Below are 26370 nucleotides of genomic sequence, written 5' to 3'. Positions count from 1 at the left end.
CGTTAATGCAGATTTTTCTTCCAACATCTACATTTTCTGCCTTGTGCACCAGATAATATCTTTGTACATAAGCCTTTTAAATGAATGCTTGAAGTGTGTTTTATTTCAGTTTTGCGGGATTCAGCATCTGATAAATAATTGATATTGAGTTGACTGATGTTACTTTAAAACTAAAACATACCGTTCTTCGGCATTTAAGTTAAATGCAACTCGCCGGCGTTTGTCACCTTCATGATGTATGAAAATTGCAACCCTTTCTCATGCGGTATTTTGTTCATATTTTGTTCACTATGTAAATCCCCTGCATTTTTATGTTTATAGGTGGTGAACTACCTACTGAAGAGGCTGGAGCTGAACCGCCACAGAGACATCATTACAGATAGTTACAGTTGTGGCACCCGCAGGAAGCTCTCTACTGCTCTGGCTCTCATCGGACATCCACAAATCCTGCTCCTGGTGAGGACGCACCTCTTCACACTGCTCTAGCTGCCCACTTAATTGCCTAACTGGCCACTTGACAACATATATATTAAACTTACAGTACGCTGCTCCTCCCGAAATGTTCTTTGAAGTAAAGTAGATATTGATCCCGTAGACTTGGTAGATCTCATATAGTTAATTAGCCTGCTTCCTCAAGCTTACCCAAAGGTGGCCTACCCTATAGCTTTTTATTTTATTTCCACTTTACGTCTATCTAATCCTCTCTGTCCTCTTTTTCTCTCATCAGCTCTCTCCATCCCTTTCCTTTCCAAGTATTCCTAATTGTTCTATTTTTTTCTTAGTCAGTGTTCTTCCAGTGTTATGCGTTTCAGACAAAACTGAATTTTCCCTCCCATTTCTATTTTGCATTCATGCATTTGTGTTTGCTGTCTTTTCTTAATCATTGTTTTGCCCTTTTCCTCTCATGTATATGCTCAGTATCAGTTTGCAATTAACTCCTTGTTTTCCCTCGACCTCTCTCAACGTTCAACATCCTTCTGTCCTCTTCTCACTCCTCTGCAGGATGAGCCCAGCTCTGGCATGGACCCTCGCACCAAGCGTCACCTATGGAAGATCATCTCTGAGGAAGTGAAAGGAAAATCTGCCGTGGTCCTCACCTCACACAGGTTAGAAAAGTGTCTCGTGCTGATAATTCTTGACAGTTTCGTTAATACAACATTTCCAATTAAAGCATAGCTTGGAGTAAGGACTACAATCGCAGGTCTGTTTTGCACGGAGCCGATTAGCATTTTAGGACATGATGTTCTGGGATTTATACTGTATCTCTGTGTGGTGGCCGGCATGGCTAATTACTCTAAGCTGAAAGGGCCCTTGTATGACCTTTTATATGTCTCTCTTTCCCTCCATATCTCAGCATGGAGGAGTGTGAGGCGCTGTGCAGCCGTCTTGCCATCATGGTGAAAGGTCAGTTCCGATGCCTGGGCTCCCTGCAGCACATTAAGAACAGGTTAGTGACCTCTGCTCATCCTCAAATCCATCCATTACCGCTCAGCCCGGCCTGCCTCCACACCCTCCCATTCCCCCCCTCCTGTGGTGCTTTGTGCAACTTAAGCACCAATTTTACTTGTAAGAACAGTGCCCTCTCACTGTGGGCACACACACGCACACACACAATAACACCACTTTGTTCGCAAAATCTCTTTCGTGCAGGTTTGGAAGTGGGTTCACTGTGAAAATGTACTTGGCCGAGGCCTCCTGTGACGCAGAGGCAATCACTAGCTTCATGCAGCGCAGGTTCCCGAGCACTTATCTCAAGGTGAGCTTTGTCAACTATTCAAAGAAGTCAAGACTACTTGTTAGAGGAGAAAAGGGGAAATGTATAATACAGTGAAATATTGAATTGTTGATGTATACAGTATGAGTTCGGGTGAATCTTTTCTTCTTCTTTTTTCTTTTTTTTTTTGCCAAGAGTCCGAAATACAGCAGACATTGATTTGTGAATTTATAGGCAAAAAGCTTGCTATGGAATATAAGCCTTTTGTGGGAATTATTTCAGGGCATGTGCTCCGCATAAACAAGCGGACCGATACCATAAAGCTAGGTGATCTGACATGACCTGGCTGCTGTTCATAGCCTCAAGACAGCATTAAATCAATGTTGTTTTTTTGCCATTTGGGGGGCACTGGACCAAGCAAGAAACACATTGATAGATTACTGCCTTGTAAAGTGATTAAGGCAGACGTGAAACTACAAAAGCACTAAGTTGGAATCGTGTTTCTAACCTCTTCACTCTGTTATCTCTGTTGAAGTCGTAGCTGACTCCCAGAGGAAGTATTTGCCCCTCCAGCTGCTAAATTCATCAACAACCCATAGGTTTTTTTTTGTTTGTTTGTTTTGTTTTTTTTCAGTACTGGGCGAGTTGCATATGGTGTCTTTTTTTTTTTTTTTCTTTTTTTTATTAAACATAGCTGCTTGCTGCTGCTAAAAATAAGGTTTATTGAAACAGGTGAGCCTGAACCAAAACCACCAAGTTGTGTGCTGTAAAAAGCAAATGCTCAGAATATCTGAGATTCGGGTGATTTTTCTGTGTATTTGTCACTGTGATTAACCCCGTACACTTCACACATAGTCATTTAAGTCGCTGTTAATAGGATCATATTGATTAGTGCAGCTTTAAAGGATCCATAAAAATAAATGTGTGCGTTATTGACATTTATGCCTCGCTAGGCACGCGGGCATTTTTTCATAAGAACTGCTGACTTGCTCAGCTAAGAATAGAAGGGAAGTCATTGTATAAAATCCTACTGTGCGCTAGGCCTGTTCCAGAAATGCAGTGTATATAAAGTAAAATGTTTATAGACAAACAAAGACTGTGTGTCTGGATATAATGTTTTTATTGTTATGGATTGAGTAAGCTTGGGATTTTATTTTTTCTTCATGGTCATTGTTTAGTGTGCAATATATAGATTTTTTTGGTCACACGCATACCTCACTGCGGTTTTTCAAACATTTAACCGCCCTCTCAACCTGTGCATTTCTTCCCCAACACACTCCAGGACCAGCACTCTACCATGGTGGAGTACCACATACCCGTTGCTCCCGGAGGGGTGGCTGACATCTTCAACCAGCTGGAGTCCAACAAGAATGCTCTGCGGATCAAACACTTCTCTGTGAGCCAGACCACACTGGACGAGGTGAGGAACAGAGACAGGACATAAACTGAGAGACAGAGAGAAGTACTGTGAGGTTTTGTAGGGGTGGGGAGATAGGGATGAGTAGCCGGGGACAGATAAACAAAAAAAAAAAAAAAAAGGGGGACAGGAGATGAGAGAACTAGATAGGGGGTTGTGTGGTGAGGGAGTAGGCACAGAGGAAAGCTGAGTGGGAGTGAAAGACAGAGTAGAGAAAGTTTAAAAGCGACAGAGGGAAGCTGACAGAGGGTATGCCTGAAGGAAAATAAATGGAATATGATTTAGGGAGAGAATCCATGAGCTTTATATGCAGCCAGCACTGATATTCTTCAACCACTTTGGCCCTCTGGGGCTCTGGGATTGGAAGATACCATAGGCAGAGCAAAGCCAGGGGTGTTAGTTTGGCAAGCTGACCAGCACATTACCTGAAAATTAAAGAGTTCAGAGAGAAATAACCGCCTTTTATAGTGCCATGCTTCTTACATTATTATTACTTAACCTCCACAGGTCTTCATCAATTTTGCCATGGGAAATATTGGCATGGAAACTGAACCCATTCCCAGCGAAGATGACCGTGATGTCCTGGACTCTATTAAGGCAGAACAAACATAGAGCCGGCTGCCATCTTTACTTTACCATTTGGTCCTGTGTGAGATGGAGCACAGTGCGTGCTTGAAGTAAATTCACCATTAATGTATATGTGAAAATATGAATTTAAACCATTCATGTTAAAAATGCTGATTACTTTTTGAAAGTCTCTTAACTGATCGTGAAGGTTAAATTACATTTCTATGCTTACCAAATGAAACTATAACTTAAAGGCAGTGCGCACATGCACAGATGCTGAAGATTTTTTATTTACTATATACCTTTAATTCTCCTAATCAAAGTATTTATGAAGAATAATTGTGTCATCTATGAGTTTCTCTCTGTGGTTTGGGTACTATTCATCACTAGGATGTTATATATATATTATCAAAAATCAAGTGCAATATCTATTTAAAGACCTCTCATCAGAAAACCATGATTGTACATCATCTCAAAGTACTTACTCTAAATAAATGAAACATGCATAAAGAAGTACATTTTTAATTTAAGGGTAGATGTAATTATGCTCACTAGATTAAATTTGACAAAAGAAAATATTCACATCCAGACCTCAATATGCACTTTTCCCCTTCTCATTAACACTTCCTCTGAGGGCATATCTAACGTTTGGAATGAAATTACTGAATATTTTAGGGTCTCTCCTACTGCTGGACTTGCTCCGTGTGGTGTTGAATGTATCAAGCCTATTTTTTTTTATCATTGCAATAAAGATATTTTTCAAGTGGATTTGCTGGTCATTTATAGTACATGCTTTTCAGACCTAAACTGTGAAGCATTCCAGTTTTAGTCCTATTATATTACTATTGTATATATTATGTTGTAAATTATATATTTGTTTGTTTTATTATATTTTGTCAAGGTCATCTGATGAGGATAATGTTGTAGTTTAGCCAATAGAGGACACATAGCCAAAGGTCACTGCTAAAACAGAAAGACCTAAAAAAATAAAAATAAAAATATATATTAATAATAATAATGAGTGAGCTCCATGGAATAAAGGTCATTTATTTGATTCAAGCGCATTTGTTTGTACACAATTGTTTGAATGACATGACATGACTATAAATGACTTCATTTGGAGTTGATATTATTAAAATTATATTAACTGACTATATTAGATTTCAGTTATAATCAGGAATTATGTGGTCAGGACATGAGCGGTGTAATAAATCTTACCAATGGCGTGTAGTAAAACATAAATAAAGTAAAACACACCTACAAATACATAATAAGTAAAAGTGGAGCAATAAAAAAAAAAATTAAAAAAATTGTAACCCTTTATTATCCCGCAATAGGGAAATTTGTTAATGCTGTTTGGCTCATTCAGTTGTTCACATAGTGTGTACGAGTGTACGAAAAACAAACAAACACACACAAAAAAAAATACTAAATAACATGGTATGTATTTACATCCTTGTGAATTCTGATGTTTTAATGGCATCACGCAATTTATATTGGTTTTAAACACTGGTTTCAGAGCAAATTAAAATATTAATCCTCACGGGAGGAGGACGGACAAAACCACGTCACCAACGTAGTCATGGCAACCGGAATAGATCACTTCCGTAAATATTTGGCGGGAGATGCAAGAAGTCAGGAAGTGAGCTCTAGCAGACTTGTTGTTGTGTAGTTTTGTCGACGCAAACACGACGTTATAACAGAGGAGCAAGGATACGCACAAACAACATTTCTAAGAATGGGTGACAATAACCCTGTGCAGACAAAGGACTGGGAGAACACTAAAGAGGCGGTTGCAAACTTCCGACAACTGCTACTTTGTTCCAAATGGTAAGTTAACGTTAACCGTGGCAAACTGAGTCCATTATGAAACGCTACACGAAGAAGTCGATTTAAGCACGTATAGCCCGCTTAGCATACGCACTTTAAACGCCTGTTGGACCGGGATAAGTTATAGTGATAGACTAATTCATTATTTTGGAGGTTCGGGCGTTTTAGTCATTTTAAAACGACGTACAATCGAAGGCAACTTGCAGAAAAGCTAAATACAACAGACGTCCTTTCCCAGCGTTCTGGTTTAAAGCTAACTAGCTTCTTGGTTTATGGGTTTTTCTTTATTCCAGTAATCAGTGCAGGTGTGCTATAGATGTGATGAAACGTATATAAACTGTATAAAACTGTTGTGTAGAATGCAACACTATAACATGTAATAGGCTGAAAAATTAGGATTCATTGTAGACAAAACAAAATACAGAATATTAATATGTCACATGTAGGCAACTACAAGTATAATCCAAGATCACTTCCCGGTGATGTGCTACTGCAAATTATGGTTTGGGTAGGTTGACAGAGTCCAGGCAAGTGTTTTTGTATAAGGCAAGATGGTAAACATGCATGCACACCACAGCCAGGACTCTGAAAGCAATGAAAAGAATCCGTAATATCCTATTAAGTTAAAGCAACACGCTTCTCAAGAGGTTCCAAATGCTCATTGTGTTACAGGTGGCCTTGTCTGTTCCAAACCCTTTTAAATCTCTTACCTTTTTTTTTTTTCCAGCTCCAATTTAATGAAGGAGCCCGTGTGCCTTGGAATGTGTGAACATATGCTGTGCAGGTAATGCAACCTCAGTGTATTCTGCTGCGGCGTGCTCATTTCCAATAGACCAGTGTCACGGTGGGGAGTGTTTGATGTCAAACACAGATGTAGCTAATAATGATTATAGCCACGGTGGCTTCGGTCCATTTGGGTGTGCTAGTGCCAAGGTTGTGGAACTGTGCATGCAGGTTTACCTGCAGTGCATACTGGCACATCTAAATGGTATTTAAAGCTTTTTCTTGTTGTGATGAACCGACATGCCCACAGTGATAATAGTCTTGCAGTCTTTTTGTAAGCTAAACGGGTTATTTAATTCAACAGGCTTATTTCTTATGTAGATAAAATACTGCATAGCAACACTGCTGTGACAGTAGTTCAAAGCAATTGGTGTGTGTTTGTGTGTGTGTGTTGATTGGTCTTTGAAGGTGAATCAATAATTTCTCTGTATGTCTTTGAACTAAAATGTGAGGTGTACTAATCTAAGATATGTTCATTGCTCAGGGCCTGCGCTGGCTCTCAGGCAGGAGATGGCTGCGTGGTGTGTCACAGCCCTGCGTGGGTGAAGGACATCCAAATCAACAGGCAGCTCAGTAGCATCATACATCTCTTCAGTGGTTTGGAGTCCTTGCTCGGTCTCATAAAACAACCAGGTAGATGTGAGCTACGTACGTAGCAGCTGGAAAACATAATTAACAACGTATCTCCTCAAATCCATCTGTCTCGTTTTGTTATCTTTTTCACCGCGCTCATCTTCCCACAGCCCCTTCTATCAGTTGTTGACTGAAATGTTTAAACATTTTCCTCCCCTCATCTAATCTCTGAATGACAGTATTAGTGGCTTGTCCCTGTGGTTCATTCTATTTATCGCCTTTACAGCATCCAGGTAATGACAGTAATTATGCGATGCAATTAACCACATTAGGGTTCAGTTTTCAAGTAGATCTGAGCTTTGACCGTTAACTTTGAGGGAACTTTCTAAGCCCTGTTGTTAAATGTGAACAGATCTGACAGTTGTTGCCGAACCTAAATAAAAAAATAGCTAGGGGTAAAGGAAATTGATTGGATTCTCTATTTCTATCTATAATTAATAGTTGATTATGTATAATATCGTATGTACTTGTGTTTTTGTTTGAAAGGGAATGTCTTTACAATTGACAGCTTTTTTTTTACTCGTTAAATGTGTTTTTTTCTTTGTTTTTTTACGTGCTTTATTGCAGATCCCTCTGTCACAGAGACTGAAACACAGCCTCAGAGTCCTATCTTGAAACACAAGAAGAACTTCAAGATATGGTTCAGTCCCCGCAGCCGCAAGGTACGCTGCGCTGCGAGTCCTTCAGACGGCACTGTACCGTCAACCGGGTCTTCGGGAAAAACAGCTGAGACACAGCAAGGCACCCTTCCAGCACAACACCAGGACCTGTCAATTTTCAATTTTGCCTCGTCCTCCCAAGATTCTGGCTCTCCGTCTCAGAAATGCAGCAATGAAAATGGAAACAGAAAGAAGAAGGCAACTAAGAAAATTGCTTGCAACAGGAGGGGCGTGGCGCAAGGAGCCGCTAGGAACACACGTAAACAGACCAAGCAAAATATAAAGAACAAGAGGCTTCAAGCCATAAACCAGCAATGGGGCATTGCAGAGGAGGAACAAGCCTCATCGGAGACGGAGCAGCCTTGTGCTGACGGGGCAAGAAGGTCCAGTAAAAGGGTTTCTTTCCTAAGCCCTACTGTCACGTCTGACGAGCCTCAACCCAAAATGCCACAGGGGAGTGCTAATGAACTGAGTCCTGCCAGGAGCACAATGAGAGAGAGTCTCTCAGGAGGCAGCATCACTGTTCAGAATGACCAAACTCAGCCCAGTCAGAGCATATCCAACAGTGTTGTTCAGCATGACAAACTGTCTGCAAGTGACCCCAACCCAAGTGACAGCCCCAGAAAAATACAGGACAACATTTCTTCCCCAGAGCATTCCTCAAAAAGATCCAGAGAGGGGGAGAAAAACTGCACCTTGGAAAGCACACCGAAAAGACCAAGGGCATCTCCTGGTCGAAAGAGAAAAATTTATGGTCAGATGTCCCCAGCTGTACTTAACCCTCCCTCTTTGACCAGCCCCAGGTGTAACAAGATCCGCAAAAACTCCAGAGAAGAGGAAGGACTGAGCCCCTCTCTCCGTGCCGTTGCATCACCAGAAAGCCGCAGAAGCTCCCCCTCTACTCCCGGTGCATCTGTTGGGCGCTCCAGCCCAGGAACTCCTGCAGTTAAGAAGAGAAACCACAAGGGAGAGACCCTACTGCATCTAGCTGCAATAAAGGTGGAGACGTTTCTGAATAATTCACCCTATTTACTCCGCTCCATTTTCTTTTACATTCCAGGAATGCAAATGTTTCTGCAGTAGACTGGCAGCATTAAAATGTGGTCAGCAAATAAAATATGCATCATTTTCAACAACAACACCAAGGCATTTGTGTACTAAATTCTGAATAAATTTATATATTTAAATTGTAGAAAATGTAAATTTCTTATTTCAGTATTGAACACAACAGAATTATTATTTTAGCCATTTGCTATTCATCAAATAAAAACAAAAATAATTATGTGGAGATGCAAACCCAGCTTTTCATGTTTCTTATTTTACTTGAGGTTCTTTGCCCGAAATATAATGAAACATCTGCTTTCTTGTGTATTTGAAAAGTCTCAGGATGATAAGACGGCCAACTTCTCAGTCTGTTGAGAATAAACCGTCTTTACAATAATCCTTGTAAACATAGTGGTAATCCCTCTCCGGATCCAGGACAAGGTAATCAATGGCCTACTGTGGAGTCTGATTGATAAACCGTAGGGCTTTGGTTTGCTCGGATCAGCAGCTGTGTTTGAAGGCTTGCATTTACAGGTCTGCTATTCTGACCTCAGGTTTGTTGTTCTTTCTCGGTCCTGCAGGGAGATGCAGAGGCTGTCAAAGAGCTGTTGGACGAAGGGGCAGACCCGAACCTGAAGGACAACGCTGGGTGGACACCTCTGGTTAGTAATGTATCTGAAAGCTAAAACCTCCCTCGTTTTACCAACCACACACACCAATTATTCAAATATAATATTTTTTCTTTCCTATGATGAAAGAGATTAATGCTGGTTCTTGTCAGTAATATCAACTATCGTCAGTTTTACCCACACTTTGACAGCAAAGCCTTTCCCACACAGACTTTCTGAGCACTGTACATCTCTTACTGTTGCATCATTTAGTCAAAATTCATCCATTATTGCCTTCTCTGGTACACCAGAGTTATGTTGTTGATACACATTAAGCATGCAAGCTACCAAGGTTTCACATTTGTTCTGTTGTTACTATTTTTTGCACTGTTTTTTGCTTTAATATAATCCGCAACAAACGGCAGCTTTTAGTCCTTTGATTATCCGATTTTAATGAAACAGGCCGGATTCATATAAATACGAAGCATAGCTACATAGGCTGTACTTGGACTCTGGATAAGCTGATAAATCACTTTAGAAATCAAGGCTTCTAATCCTGTGAGTGCCCTAAAATATGCAGGCCTTTGGTCTTTTAGCAATCAAGTTGCATCCACATGGTAAGTTGCAAAGGCCTTCACTGCAGCCTGAGTACTATTCTATTCTTTGAGACCTATGTATTTGTATGTATTTCAGCACTCCTTGTGGCTACTATCTGTCAAGATGCCCTGCTCAAACTTGAGTTTTCTGATCTATATATGCTACCAATAAAATTGAAATATTCATATTTCTCTGCTCGTATGTGTTTGGGAAGGCTGGGAGCTGTCTGACTTATGCTCCAGTCTTTGCGTAGACTACTTGACCCAAATGAAACAAAAGTCCACTTTTAAATGAAATTCTTTGCTGAATTTATTCAAAGCAGCACTTGCAGGTGTTGCTGTGTCTAAATTGTGTTCCCAAATAAAGCTCCCATCCAGAACTTTCACTTAATCAAATTAATTTGTGGTTCAAGTTGCAAGCAAAGTTAGAAACTACACTTTTATTAAGCAGCTTCCACATTTCATGTTAATTCTGGAAAGTAGAAAAGTAGGTCAGGAAACGAGTACGTGTTTTCCTCAGATCATATAACTCAGTTTGAGTTATTTTCTCCAGAGCTGATGAAGTGTGATGATGCCGTCCTACCTGACTGGAAGCCACGCTGACTTATTTGACTTCCTAATGTTGAAGTATAGGGCGAAGAAAACTGCTATTCAAATAATCAATTTCACACGTCCTCGTCGATGTAGCTCCTGACTTTTGAGCGTTGCTGCTCTCTGTTTCAGCATGAGGCATGTAACCTGGGTCACCTGGCTGTTGTGGAAGTGTTGGTCTCGAGGGGAGCCCTGTTGAACACGCCTGGCTATGAAAACGACTCTCCACTTCATGATGCTGTGAGGAATGGACACTCAGCCATCGTAAAACTGCTACTGAAGCTCGGCGCTTCACAGAACGTACTGTAAGTAGTTTGGAGTGTTTGTTTTTTTCTTTTCTTACATTTACATTTTACAGATGACATCCAGGCGTTGCATTGTACCTTTTTGATTTGTACACTGCACTACAGTCACACTGTTGCTTTATAAAGGGTTGCACTCGGACAGCTCAACAAGTCATCAAGTCACTCACCACAAGAACAGGGTTTGTACCTCTGCATGCAATTTGGGGGACATATTGGAAAAGAATTGGAGCAATTATGAACAGATGGCATGTTTTGCTTAATATTGGTCTTTCCTTGGTTTTCACATAGTAACGTGAATGTTTGACATAAAAAAAGTTTCTATAGAGATGAGAAATACTAGTATCCTGGCCATTGATTATTTCATATTTTTTGCATGAGTATCTGTTATGCTTACAGTGCATAACAGTGCAACATAGATGTGTCACCTGCAGCGTTTCAGCATTTCTGTCATTAATGTTTGGTCATGTAGTAGTATTTCTTTTTCACTGTGACCTGACTTTTTCCACTATACATGTTCAGTAACTGGCCTCCAGTAGCCTAATTACTATAGACACATCTAAAACCTATTAATATAATGATTTAATTCACTTCAGGTTATTGCTTTGTATAAAGGCTCCACGTGGAGTGTGTACTACCATGAGATGGTAAATTAAAACACTGAGTCTAGTAATACAGCTTGACATTATATGTTAACTGAGTCTGGAAACAGGATGTTGTTAGTGGGGGGGTCTTTGAGGGGAGGGGCCTCTGTGAATCAGGCTTGTTCCAGTGCATCAGATCGGGATCTTAGGGAATGTGGAGGCCAGGTCAACACCTTGTGCTGTTTTTCATGTAGTTTTAGTTGATCCTAAACCTATTTTTGTGCGTGTGTGTCTGTGTCAGGCTGCACCCTGCTGGGGGTGGCTGTTTCTGAGTCCCTGTACCAGACATTTAGCATTTTGTAATTAAAGACAGGGTGTGAGCTAGTGCAATGGGTTGGTGGACAAATGTAAGACTGATGCTCATTCGTTGCTGGTCAATCATTTGAATGAATGAATAAATGAATGAAAGCTTTATTTCAAACATGTAATAGAAAAAAACAAAGGAAACAATATTTGAACATCAATATTTACCTAACATATTCAATAAGGTGCAGGAAGAAGCCTTATACGTATTTAATCCTGCCCCTTCTCCATTTAACATTTACTTCCTGTGTGTGTCTGTTTTTCACACACACAACATGTATCTTTAGACATATTCATTCCCCCCTTCTTGAACGCCTTGTGTTTGTACCGTTGCTTAAACCTGCTCATGCTTGGACATTGCTTCAGTTCCCCTGTCAGTCTGTTCCATAATTACACATCCACAAATAGAAATACAAAAAGCTTTTAATGTTTAATGTGCCACAAAGATGTTTTAAATTTAGTTTCCCCCTCAAATTATATCCCCCCTCTTGGATTTTTTTTTTTTTTAATGTTTCCTGAGTGTATCAGCATTTCTGGCCTTTGGAAACATGGTAGATTTCGTTGTCAGCAAAGAGGGAGAGGATGTTGGGTGATCATTATGATGAGTAGTGGAGTAGTTGATCAGGATCAGTATGTTGGTCAGTTTGTGTTTATTTAATACCCATCATCCTTTGTGTACTTGTCAGTTTAATCGAATTTGTTTTGTTTTCTCTGATACCTCCGGATTGCAGGGTCTTACGTTTTTCTCCTCCTAACCTTGTTACTTGTCTGCGAGGTGGCGTTTGGGATGGTCTGTCAGAACTCTGCAAGATGAATGCAACCCCTGTCCCAGCTTCTACCCACACTATGCACAGTCACACATACAAGAGGCAAAATAAGACACCTGCCAATGTAATCCCTAATGGAGTGACTGGCAGAGAAATCTGCTTTGGAAGTACAAATTTTGCACATCTACAGTCTACCTCCTTGACTGGCCTGGCAGATATCTGGCAGATATCTAGCAGATATGGGCTAAAAACAAATTTTTAAGAGAGGCAAACTCTGAATGACTAGTATAAATATGTTTAATACAATCAACCACTCATTGTTATGACACAACACATTTAAGCATTTTCTGAAACATCTGATCTCGAAACAGAAGTCTTGAAATGTACTTACTGGCAATCAAACCATTACTATTGAAATGTATTTTTGTTAATGAGATGTGGGAAACAAGGCATTCGATATATTTGAGCTGACTGATGGCTGAGCAATGACTGCCCTGACCCCAAACTACTGAATCCATGCACACCTTAATTAACATCGTAATACTTCGTACTAACACGCTAATCAACTACACAGGATTGTTATACTACATATGCACAGAATCAGATGGCAAACAAGCAATGACATGGATCAAATCTTTAAATGGATTAATATGGAATTGTGTGTAGTAGTGCGTAGATGCACTGTACGTAAAGGATCCCTTTTTGTACTAGATACTACTGAGATTTAATTGGTTTCAGCATAACTTGACTTCATTAAAGACTCCCTCTGGGCTTTTTCACCACATCTGCAATATCTAATGAGTGGGTCCACACTCCTGACCCTTTGTTTATTCTTGCGCACTCAAATAAAGACACGCGTGCACAAGCATGAGAATACATTTTTTGGCAATGGTTCACACCACCGAAGTGAGACAACAGCAGATTAAAAGAGTGGTTAGGTGCCGAGATCTGCAGTTATGCGCCAACAAAGACGGTGAAGGAGACTGAGCAAGTGAACAAAGCAGAACGTTTAAAAACCGCCTTGCAGATGCTTTAATAAGAATGAAGATGGTTCCGCATTTCTGTTCGATTTCAAGGATGCGCACATATTTCGGTGCGGAAGTCTCGGTGTAAACGACACCTCACTTGTTTACAAGAAATTCCTCACAGGCCACCTTTCAAATAACGTTGGCATAACAGCTTTCTGTCATTTCTGGATTCTTCCCGTCTTTGAAACGTACTCCGTATTGTATACTGTCTGTGCTGCTGCAGTTTCATTTTCTTGTCAAAACAAAGCACACTGCTCTGATGATTTGTGGCTCTTGTAGACTGGACTGTTTTTATTTTCAGTCGCAAAGTTTGAAATATGTTGGGTTCTTTTAATAAAGGTGTTGTTAAGAGCGTCACAGGAACTGTTGCTTCCGTTGGTAGATTCTATCATCATTCTGTTCTTTTCAGGTTTAGACGTAGTCCAGATCTTCTATCAGCTGGTGGGTCATGATAAGATTTGTGTGGGCTTTAAGTAAAATTTTGAATCCAATATTCCGTAGTATTAGGTGTAATAATGTGAGGATACAGTGTGCACAATTGCCTGGTATTGGTTTGAAGCATGTGGAGAAACAGTTGGCAGAATAAAAAGCTGTTATTATCACCAGTGTTGTTTGTTATGTCAGGGTTAGTAAAGAAAAGATGATGAGTTGTAGAAAGGCTAAGGATAGTATAAGCTATGAACACTTTGTATTTTCTGTTCAGCTCAAAATTAAAACCCACTAGAACCACCACCGCCTTCCTCCCACTTGTGTGCTTCAGCAGAGGCCTGTGGGAGAGCGTTTGTGACTTTACCTCCTGCTCAGCCTTTTCTACGTTTTTTTCAGACTTTCTTTTCACATGCTGCTGCTTACACCTGCTTGTGTGTGCGCTTATGTATAAGTATCACGGACGCTTTATGTTTGTTTGTATTTGTGTGTACGGGGCTGGGGGTATGAATCCAAATGAAATATTTTATGGACCAGTGGACCTATTAATTGTCCCCCAGGTGTTATCTTTGCTGACGCCTAATCTTTTAGAGACGACCTGCTGGGCTTGGTTCTTCTCTCCGTCTTTTCTCCTCCTCCCGCTCATTTCTTCATTCCTTTCATCTCTCCCCCCTTTCCTCAAGGTGACCTCTGATTTCCTGCTGCTCTCTCAGACATAAAGATGCATAAGAAAAAGTTAGTTTTTGTTGTCCATAATATGGGAGATAGTTGCATTTTCATTACCTTTGTGTATCTGAGTACAATAATGCATTCGAGAACGTGCCAAGGCTCCTAAGTGTACTAAGGATGTGTATCTCGGTTCAAATCAATCTGTAATGATTGTGTGGTTTTCTCATCGCATAAGTTTATGGAGAGAGAGCTTGTGTTTAAAATAGGGAGTAGGGGAGCACAAATTTCAACCTCATATCTAACAATAACAAGATCGACTCACGCGGTTTCACTGAACAAGCAGGGTGTAACGTTGCAAGATTGTTTTAGTTAAAGCTCTGCGATGACAAATATTGAATTTTAGTTTCCTGCCACAAATGGAAAGAAATTCAATATTTGTTATGGAATGAAAAGGCAGAAGTATTACGTTCTTTGAGAAGACTTTTGGTATACACTAGATGAATAAAAGCTTTGTGACAAAGACGGTGAATCTGAACAGAAATAAGGTGGTGAAATGAACTTGTGCTAGTTGTTAAGACTGGGAAGAAAAGGACACATTTGGAAAATGCGCCCTGGCCGGAGCAGTGTACTAAGATTATGGCGTAGTAAAAGGCATTATTTTCTTCACCCAATACATCAAAACATGAAAATTAGGCTCTTTGTTTGTTCTACTGCAGTCACGACTTTTGAAACCTGATTCACAAATCCCCTGCTCGACGAAAGTCGGCGAGCTAAATCACCTTTAAAACCCCTGACAGAAAATAATATCCTCTCATTGTACAGCCTGGCTTACCTTTTTATTTATTTATGTAAATTAGTCAGATCCCATCGTGTTTTGTCGTAGGTGCTCCCCTGTAAAGTGTTTTTGCTTGGCATTTGTCAGCTTGTCACCTCTTTTTCCGGCACTGTAATTTATCTTTTGAGTTGTGCCCAGAAAATAAGATTGCACTCTTCTGCATTAATGTTGACATGAAATTTCACAGTTTTCAAAAGTTTTTGCACATTTCTTACTTTTCCTGCTTTAAATGCTTAAATGAATAAATAACTACCTCTTCAGATGACATGTTTCAAATCAAGTTTGCTTTAAATATCAAAACATCTGCATCAAAACACATTGACACATGAAAAGACCAGTTATTTCAGGATATATACATAAATTAGAATTACTGCTGCTCATCTGACAAAATAAAATTTCCTTGGACCCACAGTGAGTTAATAACATCCTAGAAATACAACACTGCACAACACAAGACATTCTTCCATGTCGCTCCCCCACTTTTAAATTGTGCCTGCGTATTCTTTGACTCCTGCTGTTTAAATATTAGTCACTGTTTTTTATTTATTGTGTTGTCATATTTCCTGGTTTAAATATGTGGCCAACAGATGGTCCGGTGCTGCAAACGCATAAATACACAGGCGTGTGCACACTGTGAGACGCTGACACACTTTCAAATTTACCTCTCTACAGTAATCTGTTTGGAAAGCGGCCTGCAGATTATGCAGTGAGCGCGGAGATGCTGGAGATTTTCCGAGAAGCGTCAGAAGGAGCTCAAAATGCTGATTCTCATCCATCTCATAGCCCCTCAGCTAGGCTCTCTGTGGTACGTCTCCATGAATATGCTAATCACTTTTCTTTTTTTTGTACTGATATTCTGCCATTAAAGGCCTACACATTCCTAAACTTTGCTTTTATGTCCGGTCTCAGGTTAGTGACTGTGTGAGGAGGGATCAGGTCGTGGTGTTTCTGTCCACCAAGCTGTCGCGACCACAGCAGCGTCAACTGGCCAAGCTGGGGGGGCTACTGGGAGGAAGAATGGCGGCCACCTTTTCTGGTGCAGGTAGCGTTTGTGTCATTCAGATACCACCTCCTCTGGGAGATTTTACTTCTTTAATGTTCCCAGCTAAGCCCCTGGAGATAGTGGCTGCATATGATTGCTTTTTAATGTTATTAGTGATGAGCTCTCTGCGACATCGCAAATTAACAGCAACTACCAGCCAATTGTTAGAACAGAAGCCCACTCCCTGCCAAACACACTGATAGGTAATCAAAAGCTAGGACCAGACTAGCAGAGATGTGGCAATGTGGAATCTAATGAAATTCAGCAAGGTGTACTGATGATGGCAAAAAAAATCTTTGGCGAAGCAAAATGGATGTCTATTCATTTGATCTAATCACACTAATCTCAAATTTGAGGCCATATGGATGCGACTGATACAGTTTACTTTAAAGGGAAGCTGGGAACTACGACTTTGGTTCCTACTTCCAAATTCACCATGCTGAGTTTGGAGCATCGAGTGAAACTAGTCGGGGCTGCGGCAGTCGCAACATTGACATATTTTCTTTTCAGAGGGAGCTGTTCAAGAATAAATAGCAATATTTTAATGTTGTATCTGCTTATATCGAGCAGAAATATTTGGCGAATATACAAGAGAAATCAGAGCAGAAAGTTCAACAGTAACTAACAATGAGCATGGAAGGTCGACTAGAAATGTCAGCTACAAAGAAATGGGCAACAACTGAACAGTGGCCTTGTATGTGTCAAAACAATTAATAGGTTTTGTAGGCATGAGAACCTTGCCCGCGCCCCGCTATTTCATTTAAAGATGTGCCTGTGCACTACTTCCACCCCCTGAAGATAAGATTTTCATTTCAAATGGTCCTTTCCAACAGAGTTCTAGCTTTATAGGCGCTATTATCTGACACCCGTTTGTATTGTAAAAGCCAACAGTAGGTGCTTGAGCATTATCACACATGAAGGTTCAACAGTAACTAACAAGTGCTTTTAGAGCGGGATACATCACAGTGATGTAGCTGCTCCTTCACTGTTGCATAGTAATGACTGGAAGAACACCAGAGAGCAGAAGTAATTGAAACCATTCCTCATAAAATGTTTGGAGGTGCTGCCAGAGTGATGAATACATACTAATGAAAAACAGAAGTTTTGCACACAACTCTCCCTTCTGTGGCCAGTGGGGTGAAAGTTGTTGTTAACGGAAAATGCTCTTTATATTTAGAGGCAAAACTTACAAATCCACCGAATCCGTGGTCAGCGCACGCAGCGAGAAGGTTTCGCCCCAGACATATAATTATACTCATTTTGAACTTGTCAGCCGCACTCCATTGTTGAAAGAAGAGGCAATAAGGTTGTATTTAAATTTTAATTAAGCCATAATTACATGTCCCTGTCCTTTACAATATAAGCTACTGCGTGGCCTTTTGTTTTGTTGACATTTTGACAGGTTTTCAGGAACCTTATCCGATCATCCACTCAAACTGAAAGGCAGCGCAAAACATGAACTTCATTTAGCAAGTGACCTAGGAATCAAAAACATAATCAGTCTTCCTCTGGACCACATCACACCAGTCCTCTATTTAAAATGCACTACATTGTTTCATCCTGCTACAACATTATCTCATCCAAATATATAGTTTTAGAATAAACTAATTGTTGAAGTCTCATTCTGCACATGAATAGCGTGGCCAGTAGAGATCGACTGATATGGACTTTTATGTGCTGCTGATTCTTCTGAGACGATATTTGGAGCCGACGCTGCTTTTTCATAAGATCTTTAAATGTCCTTTGAGTTCAATGCATGTTTATGTTTTTGGTTAAATTGAGCATTTGTTATCATTGCGGCATTTTCATCAGATAAACGAAAGCAGAAAAAGCAGTATCGACGCCAAATACCACCTCCACATCCAAAAAAATCCATATCGGTCGATCTCTAATTGTGATGTTCCAAATGGCAACACTGGAAGAAAGAGTAAAGAGCCGGCTGTCAAAGAACAGCAGAAAGAGAGCTCATGCGAGGGAATTTCAAACCCCGACTCTCCACATATCTGGTCAATCACGGCTTCAAGAGCGTCTTTGAAACCGTTGCACCGTCAGTCAAGCTGTACTGCTGAAGTACATAACTCCACTGTAGACTTTCAGTGTAGGCCCTGACATAATATATGTTTTCATGTCTTCATGTAAAAATAAACCTCACATTGTGAGTGTAATGCTAGAACTCTTTGCATGGAACAGTTCTCAGCATGAGGAAACATGGAAGGTACATGAGAAGATGTGTTGCATTAAAATATACCATATATACAGTCCTGTATATATCACATATTTTATATTGGATGCAGCGCTTTGCTGTCTCAACTTGGATTTGGTTAATCACTAGCACTATCATCAAAGATAATGTCATTCTTTGATTAAACACTTTGTTTCAGAATTGTCATTAGCTGAGATGACCTATCGGCTAGATCACAGAGTTGTGCGTTACTATTTACACATTTTATGAGAGAACAAAAAAGAAATCCTAATAACCTAAATATCTGTATACAGAGACTTTTGATTATTATAGTTCCAGTTATTATGATATAGTTTTTCATCACATTCTTTTTCAACATGTGCTTTTCTCTTTGGCAGCACATAGCTCCCATTAGCGGCGTCTGGTAAACTGCCTCACTCCAGTTATGTTTTTCATTTGACACGGAAAGTCAATGATCAAGTATCTCACTTGTGCAGGGAGAAACTCTAATTAGCTTTTGTTGTTCTTGAATGCCTAAATGTCACAACTGCGGAATAAAGATTTTCAGTCTTCACGTTGACAAAGTATTAGCTCGCTAGGAGGCCAAGAGTAGACCAAAGTTACTCGTGTATATGTTGCGCCACTGCTTTACAAATGCTTTTTCAATTTGGCTTCAGTCCGTGTCCGTCTCCTTCTTCCAGTGAGCCATGTTGTGGTGCCAGAAGGACAAATGCCCACCACCTACTCTACCCTCCTGGGTGTCCTCGCTGGCTGCTGGGTTGTCAGATACAGCTGTAAGTATGGAGTGAGCTGTCGACTGGAACTGTTCTCTGCAAACGGTGTCGTTTGATGTCATGTTAAATGCTGCTGTGGAGACCTAGACAACTTCCTGCTGCAGATTTTATTCAACTGCTTTCACTGAGTGCATAAGCGTTTCTTAAACAGTTGTTGATAAATGACCTTGTTTGCTAAGGAGGCTAAACATTTGCATATTAGTAATTTCCTTATTCTTTAGACTATTACTTTAGTGCTCTCTCGACTCTGAAACAACAAGAATAAGAAGACTCATTGCTAATTGGATTTTGTAACTTTGACAGCCGAATAAGTATTTTGAGATGTATTTGTTATTTTTACATTTCATTAACATAAAACAAATGAAAACAAATATCAGCTATTTTCTTTTGACCAAACAACTTAACATGCGCACACTACTAAATGGCTCTCTTGTTCCTTCAATGAACAACTTGTTATTTCTTCATACATTTGTACATTATAAACACAATTCATCACTTTAACATTAAATAGTTGTCTTATTACTTCTTACTTTCCATTACTTGCCCCATAAACCAAGGTTTAGTCGGCTATTTTGTGCTGCAGAGCTGAAAGGAATTAGACATTTGCAGCAGTTTTATACATGTTTCGTATTGTTTTATAACCAGCTATTTTTATTGTCATTCTGGGCTGTTGTCACCACAGAAAGAATATTTGTATCTGCATTTGAAGTTGCAGGCTTTGAACAAATGAATTGTGCTGCTCTAGCTGTACGGAGTTACTTTAAGGGTTTTTGGCTTTTTGTTGAATCCCAGACAAACATTTAACGTGCCACCTTTGTCTCAATAGATGACGACTGTGGAACAGTTTTAAGCTATTATGCAGTTTACTGCTTTGACAACCTGATTGGAAAAATGAAAACCCATTTCTTAATTGGTTGTTGTTCCTGATACGGTAAGGACTACAGATAATGTGTACTCATTGCTGTGTTATCTAGTCCTACTGAGATTTTGGCTTTGATTCCTATTCAGCAGTTCAGACATGTACTTTCAGCTGTCATACTCCTCTCCAAGGTTTCAGGTGAATACAGATTCTCTCTTTGCAATAGGAACTTCTGAATCCCGTTCTTTTTAATTCATGCAGAACATGCATTGTCCTGGGAAGCCTTGAAAGAACATGGCAACAAGGCTATTTTCCCATCAGTTCTTCATGAATGCTGTTGTGTGCACACACCTGTTTACATGCCCGACGGCCAAAATGAGTGGGCGGCTGACTGGGGGATGGAACCTTTGAATCGGTGAACCTCGAGGCTTCAATTTTGCTTCGATGAAAACGCGGCCAACTTACTTTTCCTGTTTGAGTTTTGCCAAGATGAATATTTTCCCCCCGTTTTTGCTATTCTCTACCCGTCTCCCTGGCATCTTTGAACCATGTCAACAAGCAGACATTCAGAAGAAGTCGGCTTCAGGGGAAGTAAAAAGAGACTTGCTGTCAAAGAATTTCCTGGTACCTTGGTGTGCCCTTGACTGCTGTATTCGTCAATAGCACCACCTTACTGTGTGTGTGTGTTTTATGCTACAATGCCACGCACGCGTGTCCCTGTCTCTGCCAGTAAGCCGGTTCGCCTGTGAGTGTGTGTGTGTGTGTGCTTGTGTCACTGTAAGATATTGTGTGTTTGGATCACATTCAGCACCTCCCATTCGCCTTTCTCCACGCAGCCTGAGCACTTGACACAGCTTGTCTCCCCCGTGACAACCGCTGTGGCATCCTATCTGTGTCCTTGTGTATGCGCGGGGGTGCACACAGGCAGCACGTTCTCACTGTCACCTGCCTTTGTGCGGCGTCGCTGTCAACTAGGCCGAGCCCCAACTTACCTCTTAATCAGCTATATTTCATCGCGTTGCATTTTCCCCGGTAAAGCAGCTTCGCCGTTCCATTCCGGCTAAACGCCTTAATTAAGCTTTCATTCGAGAGCAAAACATGACAGGTGAAATCACGGACTTGTTTGGTTCGTCTGCTAGAATTAGATGAGAAGATGGATATTAATCACAGGGTTTAAACTGCTGCCAGCGCATGTTTAGCCTAGCTTAGAATGGAAATTGAGGCCTGGGAGAAACAAACCAATTAGCTCGCTGATTAACATGCTGCATCATGTTTGTTTAACCTATGCATGAACAAAAATAGACAAATTACAATATAGCCAGGCACAATGAGTGCCTGTAATCTTGTTGTCCCTGTGAGGTCACTGGTTTGCTGTCGTTGCACCTGCGGAGAAACTAAAACACGCTCGCCAGCTGCATCTAGCTAGAGACGCTACACATAACAAGACACTGGGTAAGGAACACAGCATTAGAAGTGGTGGCACACACAGCGTAGCCTACATAGCCTAGTCTTGTCCTCATAACAACACCAAAGTCCAGTTGGTCTCACAGATAATCAAAAGATGGGGTTAATCTTGCGCCTCGCTTGTTCGTCGACTCAAGAAAGGAGGGGTTTGAGGTGTTTCCTCGTTTCTTTATGAATATCATTAGCAAATAACGACTCCTCTGCACTCCGCAGCATCATCCGGAGCGATTAACCCCGGCGTCTCCGCTCTTCTCCGTCCGAGCCTCTGGCAGGGACCCCGTGAAAGAAAGCAAAGCTGTAATTAATTGGAATGAAGAAATGTAATTACCCTCCAACCCATGCACTGGTGACTGCGTGCATGTATGTTCTGTTTCTGGTCAGAGTGCTGTATTGTGACAAAGTGTGCACTCACACACACACACACACACACACACAGACAGACCCTTCATGTCAGCAAACATCGCAAGTGGAAGATTAAGCTGCAGCGGGAGGTGAAATGTAGGAGGGACTGCCGTTACAAAATATTACAATCGCATCAGAATTTTTCACATTTAATTTTTCGGGATCAAAATAGGTGTTCAGGTCTTACGCTATATATTTCAAATGCAAACTTTCAAATCCTCATTTTCAACCATGTCTAGTTTCATTACGTTTAAATGTGCCATTTCATTTTTTTGAAGACACCCCCGGCACAATACTTTCTGAGTTGAATGCTCACTGAGAGCAGCAGCACTGTGATCTGCGCCGTGTTCAGAAGTGTATTTTATCTCTGACAGTGAGGGGGGTCATTAAAATGTGCATCTTCCCGTCATGTGCCTTTACTTTAAAAAAGTTAAAACTTTTCTCTCGCCCGAGATGTTTTTCTTAAGGATTTAGAACAAAGCTGCTTCTTCGACTCAGAAAATGCCGGGATGCCTGCTGTCACACAGTTCCAATTTGACTCTGCAAAACCTCAAGAGACAGAGAAAAGGCGACATTGCTCGAATCCTGCTTAATACTAACAAGAGTTGCATCATTAACTCCATCATGCTGTGGGCATCTTTCTCTGTCAACAAATACAGCTTTGCCAATACTTGAGATCTTCCAGCTCGGGATAAAACCGGCATGAGCTTTGTCATCCCCCCCCGTTCGCAATTGGCTTGTCACAGTCTTTCAAGTCAACATAATTAGCTGTAGCTTTAATTTGCTTTGTTCTCTTTCTTTGATGCCAGGGGTGGAGGCATGTCTGCAGGCGGGGAAGTGGGTGCCTGAAGCTGAGCATGAAGCGGGAGAAGGCCCCCAGCGCAGTCGCATCAACAGATGGAGCTTGGTAAACAAAAAAATACTAAATTGATGAGAATAAGTTGTCTAGGTGCTCTGTCCTTGGGACACAGTTATTTTTCCAGATGTTTTTTATTCCCTTTTTTTTTTTTTTTTTTTTGGTTGTTTTGAAACTATGACGCACTTGGCTATGAGCGGTAGGCTCTGAGAAAGACGTGGACAGATGCTGCAGTTGTGTCATAGGTTACATTTAATTGACAGAGCCAGAAGGCAGAATGTCTAACTTTTTAAAATATCTTTCGACTCCCCTCTCCTTGCGGATCTCCCTCGCCTCTTATCGCAAGTAGGATGCTCAGTGGCAGGATGTGAGGACGTACATCAGTTGAGATGAGTTGTTCTTGACTCTAGCATGTCAATAGAAACAACTTGCCACGTCTCTCAATTTCCGATCAATCCAAACGAAATTGAAAGTCTCATTTGCCCTCTTTGTTATGCCTCCTCTATATTTTTGATTGCGCTGCCAAAGGCTTCTGCCAAAGACTCAGAAAGGCAGTGGGTCCAAAATTACAGAGAAATGGCTTCGAAAAAACGGCGTGATTGCCGTACAGTGGCCAAGTCAGAATCATGACCTCGGTACAAACAAGGCATTGTGGCTGGGCTTGAAATTTCGCCGCTCGCTCACAAATGGCCGTGAAACTTGACAGGGCTTGTGCCATTTTATAGAAAATGGGATACTGTACTGTCTAGATGGCAGAGCCGATACAAACAGAACACACCTTTGAGGCTGCGCTGCTCAGATTTGATCACGGTTTGACATTAAAGAGTTTTCTTCTATTGGTCAATGTAATACCTTGACTCTCTGGTATTTACTGTCACAAACCTTCAACTGGCTAATACACCTCTTGGTTTATCTACATGTTTGCTCCCTTAAGGATCGGGACACTGGGTAGATTAAGAATCAGTAACACACAGCATACTGTGTTGATGTCTTTTAGTTTTTCAGTTTCTTCTGTTTTCTTCCCTCTCAAGCAGAAAATAAAATTCACCCTCGAAGAACAATAATACCATCAATCATATCAAATTAAGTACACACACAAGCAAAAGTGAAATCCATCCAAAGTATAGTCAAAGAAGCTTCTTATTTGAAACACTTGAGAAAGCTAATTTACTTCCCACAGCAGCGGAGTTCATTGATGCTTTGAATAGAACATTCTCCAGTGGCCTAATTCACTACTCCTTTAAACAGCAATGCAAAGAGATTCAGAGTTTGACTGGAGAACGATGCTTATAAAAATGTATTCCACCTCTGCAGCAATGAAGTACAAAGAAATGGAAAGAATCGGCTCCTGCCTCCATTTTTAAGGTGCAAAGAAAATTGCTCTGTGCTTACGCTTTATCACGAGCAAAGGAGGAGACTTGAATGAGTTTTGCCACTAAGTGACTGACATGTTTTATTGAAGGAAGATGACAAGTAACTAGTCTTCCCAGCTGGGCCTGAGGACGGAGCTCGCTCACCAAGTTCCCGCTAATGCGCACATATCCATTTTTTCCCGGCAGCTTCCACCGCTCTTCGATGGCTGCTTCTTCTTCCTCCTCGGCTCCTTCAAGGCACCGACAAAAGACGAGCTCGCCAAGCTGCTGCGCGAAGGAGGAGGTCAACTCCTGAGCCGGCAGCCCAAGCCAGACAGCGACGTGACGCAAACCCTGAGTGCAGCGGCCTACCACGCCCTGCAAGGCTCTGACCAGGCCCTCTGCACGCAGTACATCATCTTTGACCCCCAGGGGGCTTACAAGCCTGCTGTGGTCAGACGAGGTAAGGTGTGGTCAGCTCCTTCCACCTGGCTCATCGACTGCATCGCGGCCTTCTCCCTTCTCCCTGTGCCGGACCCCCACGTTTCAGCCTAACTGTTTCTTTTTTTTCCCTATATTGAACAATAATTTTGCATCAAGAGTTCACTTACCCCGAAGCGTGGTGATAATGGGCTTTTAAATCTCTGGGGATTAAGATGATTGTTAACAGAAATCACATGGAAAAAAATAAAACAATAATGTCGTTCGGTTTTAATGCTCTGTGCTTAAAGTCTGAAATGAAAGTGGCAATCCACACGCCTGCTGTTTGTTTGTGTACAGCAACAATCATTAGTTGATTTCTCCAAGGGATCGCAAGATATTATGACATGATTAACTGTACAAGAAAGCAGAGGAAATAAAGTCTTTCTCCACGTATTTGTGTTTTTATCATGGGACACTTTTTTTTTCTGAACGCTGCTGTTTTGTTTAGGCATTTATAATCCAAACACTCAATCATTTGAAGTTTAGAAGGCACATGTAGGAGCCAATAATTAGGAGAAACCTACTTGGATTCTAAAATAAAGTACATAGCTTCCAGTTCTACAGGTTCCTTCATTTTACGTAGGCTGAAGTTTTCCCCTTCATTGCAGGTTAAAGAACTTCATACATCCGTTCATTCTCTGCCACTTCCCCAAATTAGGGTCAAGTTAGCTTCAGGCTAAGTACAATTTCCACTCTTACCCCATTGATGTCTTTCAGTTCTTCCTAGGGAAACTCGCAGCATTTCCAAGAGAATTTGTATCGTATAAAATCCATCCAACTTTTTCTGGGTCACCATTGAGTTTAACTTGCCCGGAAAACATCCACAGGGAGATCGTGAGGAATAATTCTAATGAGACGCCCCAAACCACTTTAACCGACTGACCTTTTAATGCGAAGGAACAGCCCTTCCACTCCAGATTCCCACCCAACTCACGCTGCAAACGAAACCGACGACTGTCGGTGATGGTCGGAAGTTTGATTGACTTAAATTAGATTGAATTGGACGGTAATTTTCTCCCACTCAAAACAAAATTCGTCAGCAACCTCCCGTCCGTTGGTCGTCCACTTATTTTGTGCACTTTCATCTGTTGATCCAAATTTCTAGTTCGTTTTGGAGTTTGATTCCGTGTCATGTGTTCGTCACAGTGACATCAAATTGCTGTGCGCTGCAGTGTCTGCTGAGCTGCTTTGGAGTGAAATTACAGTCCACGAAATGCATGAGTTTACAGGAAAAGATAATTACCTAAATGAGAATGTCTGTTTGATACCAACAGAGACAGTGGGCCCCCCGAAAAAGACTGATGGAAATTCAATATTAAGTGTAGAATAGGAAAACAACACAATTAATTGTTGCTTCACAGCGCTGGCACTTGGCTCTGGGAAAAAAGCCAAACTTTTTCAGGTATGTGTGATTTAAGCGGCCTTCTACTGGCCATCTCCCAAGATGCCATTTTCAATGGGATTAGTCAGGGATGCACCTAATTGCTATTGATTGCTATGTGCTGCATAAAATTGCTTCC

General features: G+C 41.0%; 2 protein-coding genes across 3 annotated transcripts in view; both read left to right on the top strand.

Moving 5' to 3' along the window:
- Positions 1 to 4466, top strand: part of abca12 (ATP-binding cassette, sub-family A (ABC1), member 12) — a 64111-nt gene extending 59645 nt beyond the window's left edge. Inside the window, exons 72-77 of the mRNA XM_047600666.1 lie at positions 322 to 456; positions 1003 to 1106; positions 1355 to 1447; positions 1651 to 1756; positions 2997 to 3134; positions 3639 to 4466. Of these exons, the coding sequence (XP_047456622.1) occupies positions 322 to 456; positions 1003 to 1106; positions 1355 to 1447; positions 1651 to 1756; positions 2997 to 3134; positions 3639 to 3743 (681 nt within the window). The 3' untranslated portion in view covers positions 3744 to 4466. The remainder of the gene's footprint in view (positions 1 to 321; positions 457 to 1002; positions 1107 to 1354; positions 1448 to 1650; positions 1757 to 2996; positions 3135 to 3638) is intronic.
- Positions 4467 to 5313: 847 nt separating this feature from the next.
- bard1 (BRCA1 associated RING domain 1) lies at positions 5314 to 26223 on the top strand. 2 transcript variants are annotated; one of them, XM_047600668.1, is made up of 11 exons: positions 5314 to 5528; positions 6256 to 6312; positions 6796 to 6944; positions 7512 to 8602; positions 9229 to 9309; positions 10575 to 10747; positions 16089 to 16221; positions 16326 to 16458; positions 19342 to 19434; positions 22969 to 23066; positions 24575 to 26223. In XM_047600668.1, the coding sequence occupies exons 1-11, from the start codon at positions 5437 to 5439 to the stop codon at positions 24920 to 24922; spliced, it is 2448 nt and encodes an 815-aa protein (XP_047456624.1). In that variant the 5' UTR covers positions 5314 to 5436; the 3' UTR covers positions 24923 to 26223. The 2 variants fall into 2 exon arrangements, with proteins under 2 accessions (XP_047456624.1, XP_047456623.1); XM_047600667.1 differs by having other exon boundaries at positions 16320 to 16458.
- The last annotated feature ends 147 nt before the right edge of the window (positions 26224 to 26370 follow it).

The sequence above is a fragment of the Mugil cephalus genome, chromosome 12 (genome assembly GCF_022458985.1).
Source record: "Mugil cephalus isolate CIBA_MC_2020 chromosome 12, CIBA_Mcephalus_1.1, whole genome shotgun sequence".
Lineage (NCBI taxonomy): Eukaryota > Metazoa > Chordata > Actinopteri > Mugiliformes > Mugilidae > Mugil > Mugil cephalus.
Note: the sequence above shows the minus strand (reverse complement) of the source record. Positions and strands in the feature narration are given on the sequence as shown.

Bases quoted from the DNA above. Each gene is read 5' to 3' on its own strand.
- bard1 (XM_047600667.1), top strand. From the start codon at position 5,437: ATGGGTGACAATAACCCTGTGCAGACAAAGGACTGGGAGAACACTAAA. The intron at 6,945-7,511 runs GTAGATGTGAGC...GCTTTATTGCAG, and splicing joins CGGTCTCATAAAACAACCAG to ATCCCTCTGTCACAGAGACT. The intron at 19,435-22,968 runs GTAAGTATGGAG...CTTTGATGCCAG, and splicing joins CTGGGTTGTCAGATACAGCT to GGGTGGAGGCATGTCTGCAG.